This window comes from Equus asinus, chromosome 10 (genome assembly GCF_041296235.1).
Source record: "Equus asinus isolate D_3611 breed Donkey chromosome 10, EquAss-T2T_v2, whole genome shotgun sequence".
Lineage (NCBI taxonomy): Eukaryota > Metazoa > Chordata > Mammalia > Perissodactyla > Equidae > Equus > Equus asinus.
The window spans coordinates 43,733,258-43,750,474 of NC_091799.1; the positions used below are offsets into that span (position 1 = coordinate 43,733,258).

Below are 17,217 nucleotides of genomic sequence, written 5' to 3' on the forward strand. Positions count from 1 at the left end.
GACTGACCAGGCCCACCTGGGTAATCTCCGTTACTTAAAGGCGACTGATCGTAGACGTTAATCATTTCTACGGAATCCTTCCATGGCAACACCTATGTTAGTGTTTGACTGAATAACTGGGGGTTAAAGCCTAGACAAGTTGACGTATCAGCCTCTCTCTCTTAGTTTCCTGGGGCTGCCAGAACAAAGTCCCACAAGCTGGGGGGCTGAGAACAACAGGAATTTACTCCTTCGTATCCCAGAGGCTGGCAGTCCGATGTCAGCCAGTCCTGGCGCCGGGGGTGCTCTCTCGGAAGGCTCTGGGAGACTGTTCCTAACTTGCTCTTGGTTCTGGTGTTGCTGGCAATCCTTGGTTGTGGATGTGTGCCTCCAGGCTCCACCTCCATCGCCAGCTGGCGTCCTTCTGGCGTGTGTCTGTCCCTGTGCCTCTTCTGCTCTTCTAAGGACAGCAGTCACATTGGATTGGGGCCTAACTCGATTATGTTTGTAAGGACCCCATTCCAAATAAGGTCACATTCACAGGTACCGAGGATTAGGACTCCAACATACCTTTCTGGGGGACACAATTCCATCCATAACATCCTCCCACTTTGTTACAGCACTTGGTATGCTGGATTGTGCTTATTTCACACCCTGGCCTTGTAACAAAAGGAATTAAGAGACTTAGCATATGAACTGTGGTCACTTTATGATCCCAGAGCTTGGTACAATGTCAGACACACAGTACATGCTCAGTGGACGCCCGGCTTTGGGCCTCACACTCACTTCCACAGGCACCTGTTTGGACTCACAGGGGAGGGGCCCGTTGGGCAACCCGGTCAAGAGCAGGGAGAAGTTACTCCCCAAATGTCACAAATATGAATTCTTCAGAGCTCTTGTTGAAAGGGCTCAATGGTCATCTAATCTGGGAGTTCTAACATCTGTTCCCACAGACCCCAGGGGACCACCCAGGAATGTGGAAAGGAGGCTGGCTGGGTGGGGCTCTGGTTCTCCCCCCAGAACCACAGCACTGACATGTCCATCGCTTGAATACTTTGAGCTTCCTTACTGGATGGCAGCCTTCTCGTCCCTAATTACCAGGGGAACGGGGAACGAGGCTGAAGGAAGTGCTTCATCCAGGCCCACAGCTGGTCAGTGGAAGAACAGGAAATAGAGTGGACCAAGAAGGGGTGGCAGAAACTGCTGGATGTCTGCCAATTTCCATTCTTCCCTTCTTCCTTAACAGTAAAACTCTTGATTTTTTGTTTGTTTCTCTGGGCACATGGCCTTCCAGAATAAAGATTAGATTTCCCAGCCTCCCTGGCAGCTAAGCATGACAATGTGACTACGTGTGCAGCCAATGGGCTAGAAGTGGTGGTGTCAGATGGGGCTTCTGAGTAATGTCTTTAAAGGAAACCTCCTCATCCTTCCTTCTTCCTGCTGACAGGATTCTGGATGTGAAGACTGGAGCTCAAGCAACCCCCTTGGGTCATGAGGAAGTCATGCACTGAGAATAGTGAAACAACATGGCGGAAGGCTCCCAGGTCCCTTACACTGTGGACACTGAACCAGTCTTGATGGCCTCCTTCCAGGTGTTCACGTGAGAGAGAAATAAACTTCCATCTCGTTTAAGCCACTGTTTCTATGGGTTTTCTGTCTTATGCAGTCAAATCTAGTCTTCACTGATATGGAGGATTAACTGCAAGAGAATTCCCCCCAAATCTGGCTCTGGTAGCGTGGTAGTTTTAAAAGAAGGCTGCAAATTATTCGATACTCCCTCTCCTTGAATCAGGCAGACTTGTAACTGCTTCGACCAGTAGAATATGGTAGAAATGAAGCTCTGCAGCTGCTCAGCCTAGATATAAAAGGCCACGAAGCTTCCACCTTGTCACGGGATCACTGTTCTTGGAGCCCTGAGCAGCCAGGGAAGAAATCCAGTCATACTGGTACCATCATGCTGGAGAGGCCACAGGGAGACACCAAGTCAACAGTGCCAGCTGCCCCCGACCTTCAGCCAGCCCAGGCATCAGATGGGTGAGAGAGGACCATCTCCTCCCTAGCCATTCAAGTCACCCCAGCCATTCAGATCATCTCCACTGTGGTCCCGACACCGTGGGGCAGAGAAGAGAGGTGCCCTCTTCAAACTCCTGACCCATAGAACCCATGAGCAAAGTAAGACGGTTGTTGTTTTACACCATACAGTTTGCGGATGGTTTGTTACCCAGCAAGAGGTAACTGGGACAAATGGAGACTTCAATCAACATTTTCTCATCCAGGAAATATTTATTGAGCATCTACTCTGTGCCAGGCGCCGTGCTAGGGACTAGGCACAAGGCACACTATAATGGGCACATGTCAAGGATAAACAAACCGGTCACCAGTTAAAGTGGTCAGGACACATCTTAATTAGTAATAAACTACTGCAATAGGGCAGAGGGTCAGGTGTAAATGGACCCAATTTTGATTTGCACAGAAGTGACTTGGAGTTTTAAAGGGAGAATGGGGGGGGCGGGGCAAGTAGGGGCTCTGTAGAGTCGGGGAAGTGAAAAACTACAAAGGGCTCGTCAGCATAAATGCACAGAGGCCCTATCCTTCCTGATGGTTACATTTTAGAGAAATAGCTTTCAGGTCCTTGAGATAAAACACTCCTGAGTGGTAGGAGATCCATACACATCTCAAAGGGCCAGACAAGGCATTCACAGTTGGAAGCCCTTTTTAGTAAATGCTCTAAGGGTGGTCAGGGGCCTAGGGCTGGGCCTTGGCTAGAACAGACAGTGAATTCTCTTGGCAGTCTGGAGCTTTCTCTGTCAGGTGTGTAAGGGGCTGCGGTCATCCCAGGGATGCAGCCTTGAGCTGGGAAAACTACGTTAGTGTTGGTTGAAGTCTTTTGATGCCAGGGGAGGTGGGTGGGCGAAATCATGTGGGTTGAGAGTCTGTGGTTTTTATCGGCCAAGGTTGAGGCCTAGTCGAGAAGAGGGCTCAGAGGAGCCTGGCTAGAGTTTGGTCAAGGAGAGATATTTTTTTGTCATCAAGACAGATATTTTTGACATCATGGTGCTTAGAGTGTAATGGAATTGACAGATATTGAGGATAACTTATTAGAGTTGCACTAAGTGTTTTGAAGAAGAATTAGAGGGCACTGAAAGGGCTTATATAGTGGAAGCTGGTCTGCTTCAGGGGTATAGGAAGGCTTCCCTGAGGACGTAAGTTTACATGGATACCTGCATGTGCAGTAATAGCAGACATTTGAAACCGTATTTTAGGTTGATCTGGAACTCCCTCTGCTGGTGCCCAGGGCAGGGGAAGGCATGGTTTGGTATCTCTGGAGAAGGGCGGAGGTGTGAGCTGGGTTTTTGTTGTTGCCGTTGCTGTTTTACATCCTGGGAAGCTAGTTCAAAGCTTTTTATCAAACACTCTCTATTCTCAAGGGGACCACAGCCACAAAAGCTCAGAAGCACTAATCTGGCCCGATTCTCCCATTTTACAGATGGGGAGCCTGAGTCACAGGGCAGGGAGAGGGGCTCGAAGGAGCTGATGGCTCAGGCAGAGTTAGGATCCAACTCCCGTCCTCTTGGAATCACAGCCTCTGGTTACCAGCCTGCCTGGAGGACAGCGGCCTTCCATGAGCATCTCCCTCAGGCTCCAGGAGGGGAGGGGTTTGGGGTTAAGGATGCAAAGCAGTTCCCACTCAGGACAACTTGCTGCTGATACCAAACTAGTGGGAGGTGACTCTACCCACAGGACAGAGTCCGCTGGTTGGTATGAAAGACAGGCATGAAAGGAAAGGCCTGGAACTGTGCCTTTTGGCCTCTGTCCAGACACCCAAAACATTTAAGATCTGTAGTCAGATCAGAAACCAGACAAGGATTACAACTCAGTGTCTTGGATCGGCTTACCAAATCAGAATGCTTCCCAAAAGAGGCTCAGTGGCAGAGAACAGAGTGATGGAATTAGGTGTTTCAAGACATGGGTTCAAGTCCCAGGCAATGGACAAAAGCTGTCACTCTTTGAGAAACTGAATGTGTCATAAATGTCTAGATTTTATTTTTCACATACCATCTCCTTTCACCCTCATGACAACCTTGCAAGGTAGACAGATGAGGGAATTTAGGCTCAGAGAGGTGAAGTGACTTACCCAAGGTCACACAACATGCAAGTGGCAGAGCAAGTATTTGAGTCCAGGTCCCCTGACTCCTGGGCCAGGATTTCCCACTGCACAACTCACTGGCAGGCTGCTGTGAGACCGAAAGGCAGCTCAGCTTAGTGGGTAGGGGCACAACCTTGGAGCCACTTGCCTGAGCTCAAACCCCAGCTCCATGACAGGTTGCTGTGTGGCCTTAGGCAAGTTATTTAACCTCTCTCAACTCAATTTTCTCATCTATGAAATGGTGGCAATAATAATAATACCTCCTGAGTAGGGTTTTTGGGAGGACTGACTGATACAACCCACATAGAAAGCTTCCCTGGGCACAAAGCAGGGTAGAAAGAGTTTTTGCAAAATAAATGGAAGATGTCCAGCACTTTGCTGCTCAAAGTGTGGTCCTTAGACGAGCAGCCCTGGTACCACCCGGGGGCTATTAGGAATACAACAGTTTCTTAACAGAGTAAAGAGCAAAAAATGGTCCCTGCCCAAGTAAGCACTATATAAATGTCATTAATGATGACGAGCTGGCATCCACAGAGGGCAAATCCAGGGGGGACCTTAATGCTTTTCATAGCTCTTCCCAAACTGAAGGCCTTGTCCTTTCTTGGATTTGTTGTTAGTTTGGGGGGCTTATTTGTTCTTTGACCACACCATCTCATCTCATCATCTATCAGCTGCTCGACCAACAGACAGATTTCTCTAGAAGGCACTTCTGATATTCGTATTACCTCCCTTTATAAGAGTCACTACATCCCTTTTAGAGCTTAATATGATATATGGTAGATGAGGCATTTCAAACATTGGTGAGGAAAAGATGGCAGATTCAGTCAATGATTGGGGCAACTTGATAACCATTTGGAAAAAATAAAGTCAAATCCCAACCTCACACCTTATACTGAAATAAATTCCAAATGATTGAAAGGTGTCAAAGTAAAAGAAAAAAATTTTCAATGATGAAAATATTGGATGAAAAAGCCACAGACCATTATGGAAAATATTTATAAATTTGACTACACAAAAATTTTCAAAATTCTGTAAGTTCCAAGATAATATAAACTCAAAAGACAAAAGACAAATCAGAAAGAGAAATTTGCAGATGACATTTACCCAGTATGTGAATCAATAGGGAAATAAAAAGAACAAATAGAAACAAAAATGGACAAAAGACTTGAATGGATTGTTCCTCCCCAAAAGAGATATAAATGGTCTATAAACATATCAAAATATTCTCTATTTACAGGGCACGCAAATTAAACTGACTCTGAAATGTTTTTTCACCTATCAGATTGGCAAAGATGAAAAAGGTTATGAAATCCAGTGTTGGCAAGAATGTGAATAAACAGGCCGTCTCATACGCTGTTGGTAGCAGTGCAAACTGGTCTAACCTTTTGGAAAGCAATTAGGCCACATTTATTAGAAATGTTAATATTAACATCCTTTTGATTTTGCAATGTCACATCTAGGAATTTGTCCAACAGAAATAGATTCACAAGTACTTAAGAGATGAACACACAGGAAGCTTATTGCAGTATAAGAGCAAAAAGAGCACAAGAGCATAAGAGCAGAAAGTTGGAAACAACCCAAATATCCATTAATAGATTATAAAGTGTCGCACATCCATACACGAATATACCACAGTGTCATTAACAAGAACGGCGCTAATTCTAGGGCTTTAAAACACAAATGTGCTTAATGTGCACATTAAGTCAAGAAAAGGAGGTTGTTGAGCTGCCTGGATAGGATGACCCTCTTTTGGTAAAATATGTTAACATATGCAAAGGAAGAGACTCTAAAGGCAGATTCACCAAACCATTATCTGTATTACATTTATTTCTAATGAATGAGATTCTGTAGCTCTTTCATTGCCATCCAGTTCATCATGTTTTTCAACAAATATGTACTGATCACCTACCCCTTGGCAGGTGACGTGCTGGACGCTGGGGACGTGGTGGTAAACACCCAGGGCCATCGATCTCAAAGAGCTGGCATTCCAAATTGCCACAACATTGGATTCTTTACAACAAACATTGTCATATTAGGAAAAGAAGTTAGACGTTTGAAAGTAAAGAAATACTCTGTAGAGGTTATTTCGCTTCCAAGCCCTCTCACCTCCTTTCTAAGCCACTGCACCAGCGTCTGATCTCCCTGTCTCCCTGCACTGTGTTCCAATCTGTTTCCTCTCTTTTCCTACAACTAACCAGATTGCACCCTGTCTTTCTCCCCAACTTGTGGCCAAGCTCTCCCAGGAAACTGTCAGGGCCACTCGAACTGTGAAACTTTCCTCTGAGTTGACGACAAAAGACCCTGCTGCGGTCTGCAATCATGTGGGATGCCCTGGGACCCAGCGGCTGTGTCCCCATCATCCAACACACACAGTGCCTGGCACACAGTAGGCACTCAATAAATGCTGGTTGAATGTGTTGGTGATGGAGGTGCCCCGCTCAGATGGCCTTCAAGAGAACCCGCTAGGGGAGCACAGTTGACTGAGAGCCTCCGGCTGCAATGGCTTCAGGTCCTCTGTGACATCCTTGCCGAGTGAGGTTACGCTTCCCCTCGTTTCTCCCTGTCAGTGACTGAGCACATTGGGGGAACTGGAGCCCAGTCATTTCTGTCTGACGCAGGAGGCCTTAGCAGGCCACCTTTGCCTGGGGACTCCCCATCGGCCTGGCTGAGATACTCCCAGAACTGCAGGGCCGTCTGAAGCTCTTCCTACGCAAGCCTCCTCCTTCCCGCTCTCCTTTCCCGGCTGTCACACCTGCAGCAGGCTCTGAAGGCTCTCCTTCCCTTTTCCTCCTCTTTCCCCCTTTATCCTACACAAGCGTTTCTCCAGAAAAAAACCTTCTTGGTATGTGATTCTAAGAGGACCTAACGAACACAGGGATCAACTAAAAAATACTGGCAGAGAGTTCATAAATAATAAGACTATAGATACACCTGCATAAGAGATTTATGTTCAAAGATGTGCTGGATCCTTGCTCCAAAAACTTTGTGCACATCAATCATCGGGGATCATGTTGAAATGCAGAGTCTGGTTCAGTAGGTCTGGGGTGGACCCAAGATGCTGTATTTCTAAGAAGCTCCCAGGCACTACCGATGCTGCTGGTCCAAGGACCACGGTTTAAGCAGCAAGGTGCTGGAATCTTCATTTGTGCCACTGAGTCTCTCTCCTCCCTGCTCTGAACCCTGGGAGGCTGACTGTGAGGACCACATCAGCATGCTCTGAGCATCTGGCTAACAGCTGGGTTTAGCCAATGAGGAAGGCTGGCAGGAGATCAGAGGGCAGCAGGACGGTGAAAGTCAGAAGTTTTCATTCCTCTGGCGATTGCTCCCTGCTGGGTTGCTGTGGTTGGCTGTGTCCCTCTACCAAAGGCCATAACTCCTATCAGGTAGACTGCTCCAATTTTCTCTCACATAGAATTCCAGCAACTTTCTCCCTATCTCCCTTCAGGCTTGGGGTGGTAATGGCTCCCTATCATTACCAGCCTTGGGGTACTGCACCAACCCTGGCGGCTCTCAGTAAGCCCCGCCCACACTTCTGTAACAAGTCCTTTAGTGAACGCTCTTGTTTCTTCAGGCAAGTGTGCCATCTGTCTCCTGCTGGGACTCTGATTGCTACAAGCGCTGTTTAACGCAGGATTTTCTATAATAGCAGAAAACTGAAAACAAGCTAATTGTGCATCATTAAAAAATGATTAAATAAATTATGGTGCATCTGCTTAATGATGTTACAAGCAACCATTAAAAAGGATGCCGTAGATCTATATTCACCTACATGGAAAGATGCCCAAGCCATTCAGCAAATGAAAGAAAAAAACAAGCACGATTCAGAATAGCATGCATTCATTTAAAAAGCAAAATATGCATTTGTTGAGGCTTGGATTGCAGGTGATGACAACCCTGCTTAAAACAAACCTGCCCAGAAAGAATAGGGGGAGGATTTTCTGACTCCATCTCTTTCTCTCACTTGTCTCTGCTTTCCTGCGCGGTCACTTCACTCAGGCAGGCTGTCTTCCAGTGGAGGCAGAGCGAGCACCAGTTCGGGTGATGACATCCTGACAGCTGACAACCTCAGCAGAGAGGACCTCGCTCCCACTTGCTTTAGTAAAAAATCCCGGGCTAAAGCAATCAGGATGGGCTTGGAAATACACTAACCACTGAACCACGTGGACTCAGAGGGGAGGAGGGAGGCTCCCCAAAAGAAAGAGGGTGTCTCTTCCCAGACTAGCAGAGGCAGGGCAGTGGAAGCGGCAGATGTCCACTCGAGGGGGAATATCTGTAGCAGACATTTGTTATCCTTTTCGGCTCCCAGCATCTGAGCCGCCTTCCTAAATGGCGAGTCTCCTACCTTCTCGGGCACCTGTATGCAGCCCACCTCCCAGTGTATAGGCTGAAAGTGCCGGAAATGCACTTTCCCAGCCTCCTTTTCTGCCAGGCAAAACGCACGACCCAGGCCAGGCCATTCAGACGCTCCCATCTCAGGCTCTGACCCTGAAGCTACTGACATGGAAACCGGCCCATGCAGACTCCATCCCGGTACAGGGTGCAGTGTGGCATGATTTAGGACGTTGTTCCCGGTTGTGGGGTCTCCGAGCCTGGCTCCCTGGTCCTCGTGAGGCCTGTGAGCTGTGAAAGAAGCTTGTATTGAGTCCCCTTTCTGCTCCAATTATCCAGAGGGTTAATTTCTGTGCTTGCAAGCAGAGAGCTTGGTCGATGCCTAGATGTACGTGTGCATGTTTGTATACGCATGACACATGTTTGCAGAGATAGAATAAGTGTGAATATTGGTTACCTATGGGGAGTGGGACTGGGAGAGTGGGGGGAGGGGCTTTTGTTTTCTGCTCTTTTGTGCTGTTGGAATTTATTTTTTCACCACATATATTACTTTTTTTTTTTAAAGATTGGCACCTGAGCTAACAACTGTTGCCAATCTTTTTTTTTTTTTTTCCTGCTTTTTCTCCCCTAAATCCTCCCTGGTACACAGCTGTATATCCTAGTTGCAGGTCCTTCTAGTTGTGGCATGTGGGACGCCGCCTCAACGTGGCCTGACGAGCGGTGCCATGTCGGCGCTCAGGATCTGAACCGGCGAAACCCTGGGCCGCCGCAGCGGAGCACACGAACTTAACCACTCAGCCACGGGGCGGCTCCAGGTATATTACTTTCATAATGCAACAACTAGTTAGTAAAAATACAAGAAAAGACACATGAATAAAGAGAATAAGACAAGGATGCAATCGCTCAGGATTTTCACGGAAACAGAAGTCTTCATTAGCCCTTGAAAAGGAAGTCATCCTCATCTCTACTGCAGTGAATGGGGCCAACTCTGGAAATGAGTGACAGTGTGCCACCTCCGACACCGGGCCTATAACTCTCCTGCTCAAACACTTCCCATGCCTCCCCATTACTCACAGAGTAAACCCCACTGTCTTCATAAGGGTTTTCCAATCTGAGACCTCTGTACTTTCAAGACTTTTCCTCCTCTTTATTTATTTACTTTTGGTGAGGAAGGCTGGCCCTGAGCTAACATCTGTTGCCAATCTTCCTTTTTTTTGTTGTTTTTTTTCTCCCCAAAGCTCCAGTACATAGTTGTATATCCTAGTTGTAGGTCATTCTAGTTCTTCTATGTGGGACGCCGCCTCAACAAGGCTTGATGAGCGGTGTCAGGTACAGGTCCGCCCCAGGATCCGAACCAGCAAACCCCAGGGCTGCCAAAGTGGAGCATGGGAACTTAACCACTATGCCACCGGGCCGGCCCCTTTCTTCATCTTTACACTTTGCCTGGACCTTTTCTTCCAGCCCTGCTGGCCCAAATCCTAAGGGCATCCATCACCTACCACCTTCTCTGATCTGCCAAAGTTGTGACTCTTATTCCTTCCGCACGCCCTCATCAAGTTTGCTCTGTATTTTCATTCTCCATATATGAGACTCGGTCACTTCACAGTTATGTACTGAGCACCCCCGTGGCCTTTTGCTAGACTTTGGGGCCACCGCTCACAGTCTATGCAAACCAGTTACCCCAAATCAGAATGTAACATATCACCACGGCGCATGAGTAAAGCGCCGGCAGGGCTGCTCCTGTTAAAACCTTTCTTTTCCCGGCCTGGAGTGCACTCTCCCCAAATGTCAGCATGGCTCCATTTCTCAATCCCTTCAGGTCTCTGCAAATGTCACGTTCTCAGCGACGCCTTCTCCACCCAGCCTATTATAAAATCCCATTGCATCCTCCATCTTATTTACACGGATTTATGTTGTGTTGTCTTTATTGTTCCAGCAGCACTCAGCGCCACCTGACCAGCAAGTTACCCGCCTGATTGTGGACTGACAGCCTGTCTCTTCCCAACCGTCAGGTCCAGGAAGGCAGGGGTTCTGCTTCCTTCCTGGCAGCTTCTCCAGTACCTAGAACAATGCCTGGCACATAGCAGGCACTCAAAACACATTTGTTGAGAACAGAAAGAGAACTGGACTAGGTGGCAGAAGACCTGGGTCCTAGTCACAGCTCGCCCACGGGATCATCTTGATGGCGCTTCTTAGCAAGACAGACCTCTTTAAGCCTCAGTGCCTCCTCCGTAAAGTGGGGATGATCATCTGGGCCCTCCCTGGAGCAGACAGGACTCTCTGAGGATGAACAGCGGGACTCCAACCTTAGCGTGCATCAGAATCACCTGGAGGGCTTGTTCCATCCAGGTGGCTGGGCTCCGTGCATGCAGTAGGTCTGGAGCGGGATCAGAAAATTCGCATTTGTAAAATGTCCCAGACGGTGCTGCTTCAACGACCAATGAAGAGAGAGAAGGTACAGGAGGCGATGGCAGCCCGAACGCCCGTCCCACAGAAGGACGGGCACTAAGGGCCCGCAGGACATTCTGGGGAGTCGGAGTGGGCCCATCCGAACCTTAATTCAGTCAACAACTCTTTCGGAAGTGCCCGTTAAGAGCCAGGCGCTGGGTCAGCGGCGGCGGATTCAGAGGCCGGCCCAGGGTCCGGAGCTCGCGGTGTGGGCAGGGCTGGGCCGCCGCTCCGCCTCCGCGCGGGCAGGAAGTCTCGGGAGCCGCGGCGAGGGCAAAGGCGGCCCCGCGGGCCCGGGCGGCGGACGCTGCCCGCCGCTTCCCGGAACCCGCTGGCCCCCGACGCCGGCGATGGAGGCGCGGCCCCGTCCCCGCGCGCGCGCCCGGCGCTCAGTGGGCGCGCCGCCCCGTCCCCGCGCGCGCCCGGCACACAGTAGGCGCGCGGCCCCGTCCCCGCGCGCGCCCGGCACACAGTAGGCGCGCGGGCGGGCGGAAGGGGGCGCGCGGCATCCGGGGGCGGAGCCGGCGGGCAGACGGGCGCGGGCCGGCGGCCGCGATGGGCGAGGGCGGGCTGACCCCGGCCTTGCAGCTGCTGCTGCGCGCCTGCGACCAGGGCGACACGGAGACGGCGCGGCGGCTGCTGGAGCCGGGGGCGGCGGACCCGGCGGAGCGCGGCGCGGAGCCTGAGGCGGGCGCGGAGCCGGCGGGGGCCGAGGCGGCCGGGCCCGGGGCGGCGGCGGCGGCCGGGGCGCCGGTGCCCGTGGACTGCTCGGACGAGGCGGGCAACACGGCGCTGCAGTTCGCCGCGGCCGGGGGCCACGAGCCGCTGGTGCGCTTCCTGCTGCGGCGCGGCGCCTCCGTCAACAGCCGCAACCACTACGGCTGGAGCGCGCTCATGCAGGCGGCCAGGTGAGCGCGCGGCGCGGGGCGGGGGCCCGGCGGGGGCGGTGGCCCGGGGCGGGCGGGGCTCGGGCGGCCGGACCTGCCCGGCGCCCCCGCGGGCGCCCCGGGAGGGGAGGAGTCGAGGACTCGTTCGAGAGAGTTGCGCTGGTAAACTTGGAGCAGCTTGGGGTGCCAGGAGAAGTGGCAGCGCTTTTTATATAACGTCGAGTCGGCATCTTGGGACCGTTGGCCTTTCCAAACAGAATCTGGAGACTGTGAATACAATCTTAGACTCAGAATCTTAGACGTGTTCGTTCCTTCCTTCTTGCACCCAGGGTTTCCTAAGAACCTCCCTGCCCACCCTAGCTTGGCACTGGGGATTCTGCGGGGCCGTGGTAAAGTCCCTGGGGGAGCGGCTCACATGCCAGCGTGCAGGCCGGACAAGGCAACAGGCTTGACTAGGAAAGTTCGGGGAGCTCTGGGAGCAACAGACCCAGTTTGGGGAGGTGGAGGAAGGTTTCTGGTAAGGATGATGTATATATATTCAAATGCAGACCCGAAGATGCCTAAAAATTAACCAGGACAGGAGACGTGGGAGGTGGGAACGGGTGATAGGAGGCCCATGCAAAGGTTTGGAAGCAAAAGTGGACATAAGGCTTTGGTAGGACTGGGAGGGGCTGGGAGTAGTGGGAGATGAGCCTGCCCTGGAGAGAAGGAGGTAGATGCCTGGAGGCAGGGCTGAGAAAAGTGAGCAATCCCAAGGGCACTGGGGAGTAATGGAAGGGTCTAGGCAGAGCAAGCGACAGAATCAGATTTATGTTTTGGAAGGATCACTTTCAGTGAAGTGTGAGGTTGGATAGGAGGGCTGGGCTTGAGTCGGAAAGGCTGGTTAGGAGGGGATTGCGGCAGTCCAGGAAGAGGTAAAGGGCTGGACCAGGGCAGAGACAGTGGCAGGAGAGCAAGAGATGAGTTTGAGATGTGCCCAGGAAGCAGGATGAACGGGACATGAAATGATAATAAAGAAGCTCTGGTATACCTTGAAGCCTCTCACCCCTGTTGGCCATCTTAGGTCCACGCCTCAGTTTCATGCAGAAATTCCCCAAGGAAGGAATGCAGGCCATTTGTGGTTTTGATGGGTATTGCCAAATTGCTCTCCATACAGTTGTGTTGGCTGCTGTAACAACTGACCACGAATCCAGCAACAGCCACATCACTCTGACCCATGTTTCTGTTGTCACATCTTCTGACTGACTCTGCTGCCCCCTCTCCTACATTGAAAGGACCCTTATGATTATCTTGGGTCCACCCGGATAATCTCGGCCACTCTCCCCATCTCAAGGTCAGCTGAGTAGCCACCTCAATTCCGTCTGCAACCTTCAGTTCCCCTGCATGAAACCTAACGCGTTTACCGGTTCTGTGGGTGAGGATGTGGGCATCTTTGGGGACCCGTCATTCTGCTGAGCACAGCAGTCCCTGCAGTTTCCCCTCCCAGCAGCAGTGCGTGAGTGCCTGTTTTGCTGCGGCCTCACCAACAGAGTGTGTTTATCAAATTTTGGGATTGTTGTGTCTGATGGGTGACAGATCATCTCTCAGTGCAGCTGTGATGGCGTTTGTTAAATTGTAAAGCATCTTTCCATATGTATGAGCTATTTGTTTTTCCAAAAGGCATTGAAAACACAGCATTCTTATCCATAATCTTCTCATTGTGACCCGATAATATTTTATTTCTCTGAGTTCTTTTCCAAGTGTTGCATGGTTATTCTAGCTTAATTTGTATTGCTGGAAAAATTTTATTCTGTGTTATTTTCAAATGTATCATTTTCAGCTGTTGTGTGGTAGTCCATCCGTGGGCCGGTGCTGTGGTTTGCTTAACTGTTCCCCAGCCCTTGGGCGTTCATTTCCATCAGTCCATAAACACACTTGGGAACGCCTGCGCCTTCTCATGGGCAGGGCAGTGTTCCATGTACCTACCAGTGTGTTGGGACCCTTTGTGTCAAGACCCTTGATTTCTTGCCCAGAGCAGTCTAGGGGGGACTGTAAAGCCTTTTGGGCTATCGACCTTTCTTCTGAGGTTCCCTGTCTCTCTTAGTGGCCTCATCCATTCTTCCAGGCTTTAAACCTCCAGGTAAACCCCCCGCCCTGGTGCCTGTACGTGCTGTGGGCAGGTCTGCCCGTCTGTCTGTGCCATACCCTCTCTAGAATCCGTGCCCTCTTTAGAATCCGTGCCCTCCCTACAATCCGTGCCCTCTCTAGAATCCGTGCCCTCTCTGCAATCTGTGCCCTCTAGGATCCGTGCTCTCTCTACAATCCGTGCCCTCTCTAGAATCCGTGCCCTCTAGAATCCGTGCTCTCTCTAGAATCCATGCCCTCTCTGGAATCTGTGCCCTCTCTAGAATCCGTGCCCTCTCTACAATCCGTGCTCTCTCTGGAATCCGTGCCCTCTAGAATCTGTGCCCTCTAGAATCCGTGCCCTCTCTGGAATCCATGCCCTCTAGAATCTGTGCCCTCTCTACAATCCATGCTCTCTCTAGAATCCATGCCCTCTAGAATCAGTGCTCTCTCTAGACTCTGTGCTCTCTCTAGAATCCGTGCCCTCTCTGTAATCTGTGCCCTCTAGAATCCGTGCCCTCTCTGGAATCTGTGCCCTCTAGAATCCGTGCCCTCTCTGGAAACCGTGCCCTCTAGAATCCGTGCCCTCTCTGGAATCCGTGCCCTCTAGAATCCGTGCCTTCTCTAGAATCCGTGCCCTCTAGAATCCATGCCCTCTCTAGAATCCCTGCCCTCTAGAATCCGTACTCTCTCTAGAATCCGTGCCCTCTCTGGAATCTGTGCCCTCTAGAATCCGTGCCCTCTCTAGAATCTGTGCCCTCTATGGAATCCGTGCCGTCTAGAATCCGTGCCGTCTAGAATGCGTGCCCTCTCTGGAATCTGTGCCCTCTAGAATGCGTGCCCTCTCTGGAATCCGTGCCCTCTAGAATCCATGCCCTCTCTGGAATCCGTGCCCTCTAGAATCCATGCCCTCTCTCCGTCCCCTCTGCCTTGGTCCCGGCCGCACCTTTGTAGTTGCCTCCCAGTGCTCTCCCTTCCTCCGTGTGGGCCTCTCTACTTGATCCTCTAGAGAGCTTCCAGATCTTCTGAAATGAATGTTTGGTTGTGCTTCTCCCGTGATGGCTAATGGCACCCCCGCCAGAGCCCTCAGCATTGGAGGCTCTCATGTTGAGACCCCTCCCCACATCCTCTCTTTCCCCCTGACTTCTTAAGCTCAGGCTGAGGTGATTTCATCCAGGCCTTCTCTGTATCTCCCTGTGGGTTTTCTTTTCTTTTAAGATAACAGATATTGAGCATTTACTATGTGCCAAGAATGTCACCTCCACTTTAAAGATGAGAATCTGAGACTCCCAGATCTGCTCGTGAGCATGCAGCCAGCCAGCAGACTGGGGGAGCCTGCCTGCAGAGCCCTCAGCATGACCACCGCAGCCACACCCAGGGAGCCCCTTCTTTCCTTTCCACTCTCAGTGAGCCCCCCCCCTTCCTGCCAGCTTAGCTTCTTCCGGGAAGCCTGCCATGATATCCCCCTGTTCTCGGGTCTCTCAGCACCAGCAAGGCCTCACGTTGTAGCTGGTTGCTTTCCTCAGTGGCACCCAAGCCTGACCGCACATCAGAATCCCCGGGATGCTTTTCAAATCAGATTCCCGGGTTCCCTTTCTGGGGATTAGGACTCAGAAGACCTGGTGGGGAGCGAGCCACTAATGTTCGCCTCATCTCTGAACTCCCACGTAGTAGTACAGAGGGGCTCTTGGTGAGCCTGGGGTCCTTGTGGAGCGAGGTTTGTGACTGCAGCGGAGAAATGAAGGGCAGGAGAAGGAAAGGAAAGAGGCCAAGGTGGAGTCAGAGCCAAGGTACACGCCACGCAGCCTGTCCCCTTAGCATGGGGCGTGTTTGGCGAGTAGCTTCCTTGCACTAGCGCCAAGAGGAAAACGGAAAACTAGTAATTTAACATTTTTAGAGGACTTTCTTCTTCTCTACAACTTGGTATTGTAAAAAGAGCTGGAAGTTGTGGTCCCCGTGTCCTGACTTTGTCACTTTGAAATCAAGAGGCCCTTTAGTTCCTCTTTAGTCCTCTGTTTACCTTACAGGTGCTTTGTGGGAGCGTTAGCTGTGGCATGCTCTCTCACTCCTGGGAGAAAGTGGCAGGATGTGACGATCCTATGAGAGGATTAGGGTTGACTCTGCCTGAGCCTCGGCAGGGCCTGGGGACTTTGCAATGTGTTGTCCTTCAGTCTGTGACGCTGACCGTCTGTCCTCAGGTGTCGCCTCTGTCCGTGTTGGGCCACGCTTGTGCTTTCTGCTGCCTGATTCGTGTCAGAAGCTCAGTGGCGAGGAATAATACGTATGGGGCACTTGCTGAAGGCTATGGTCTGTCTGTCTCTCGGGTCAGGGACAATGCGTGGCCGTGTGCCATCACGGTCCAGTCTCCTGCTCTTCCTCCCTGAGCCTGGAGTCGCCTCAGAACCATGCTCCCGGCAGCCACTGCTTTTGGTGGAAGGGGCATGTATTTATCATCCCAGCTCTCTGTATTCCAAAGCTTGTCACCAGCTCAGGCCAGGCCATCAGAGACCCTGTGCCTTCACTGCAGTTTGGTCTCTGGTGGATGTTTTAGTATCAGAAAATGGTTATATTTGTGTTTTTTCCTATTCTTAAAGTGATAACCTGTATCAGTCACTTATTTTTTAAAAAATGAGTTAACTCAATCTGTCCGCACAAAACCTTAGGAAGTAGGTAGTATTGTCATCCCCATTTTACAGATGAGGAATTGAGGCTCAGAGAAGTTAAGTAACTTGCCCCAGGCCACACAGCTAGTAAGTGACAGAGTCAAAGTCACACCCAGGCAGGTGGCTCCAGAGCCTGTGCTCCCAGCCTCTGCTCTCAGCTGTGAATCCTGTCACTGACCGTTTTCCTCTTGGTGTTGGCTACAAGGAAGCTACTCACCGAGTCTGCCCAATGCTCAAGGGACAGGTTGCGTGGTGTGTGCTTATCTCTGACCTCACCTGTGACCTCTCTGCTTTCCTTCTCCTGCCCTACATTTCCCCGGCCAGTGTGGCAGAGCTTTGAGTGGTGGGAGTGTGGGCCAGGTCTTTAAACACAAGTGTTAATTGCTGAAATTAACTGGTAATAGTAGCAGCTGCTGAGACAGCCGCACCTTCCCGGTCCTCAGCAAGTACCTGCTAGAAGCGGAGCGTCTGTACCGTGCTCTCAGCCTTCCTGGAGCCCCTTTATATTTCAACCTAATTGAGTGACCTCCGGCCACCCGTGAGTTCAGAAGGCATTCCAGTTGTCAGCATTTCTGCTCAAATGCAGTCCTTCCTCTGCAAGAATCTGTTCGACTGCAAGAGCTGGGGTTCGGGGTTTTGGGGTCTAGGCTCGGGTTTGCCC

At 51.0% G+C, this 17,217-nt stretch overlaps 1 protein-coding gene across 5 annotated transcripts in view; it reads left to right on the top strand.

The window, feature by feature from the left end:
• Positions 1 to 9,047: 9,047 nt before the first annotated feature.
• The window catches only part of ANKS6 (ankyrin repeat and sterile alpha motif domain containing 6), a 52,181-nt gene continuing 44,011 nt past the window's right edge, over positions 9,048 to 17,217 (top strand). Inside the window, exon 1 of one of the 5 annotated variants that reach the window (XR_011506327.1) lies at positions 9,048 to 11,811. Coding sequence is in view for 1 of the 5 variants with exons in the window: in XM_044779150.2 (XP_044635085.2) it covers positions 11,459 to 11,811 (353 nt within the window). In the remaining 4 variants the exon portion in view is untranslated. The remainder of the gene's footprint in view (positions 11,812 to 17,217) is intronic. The other 4 variants (XR_011506325.1, XR_011506326.1, XR_011506328.1 and 1 more) reach the window with 4 other exon arrangements.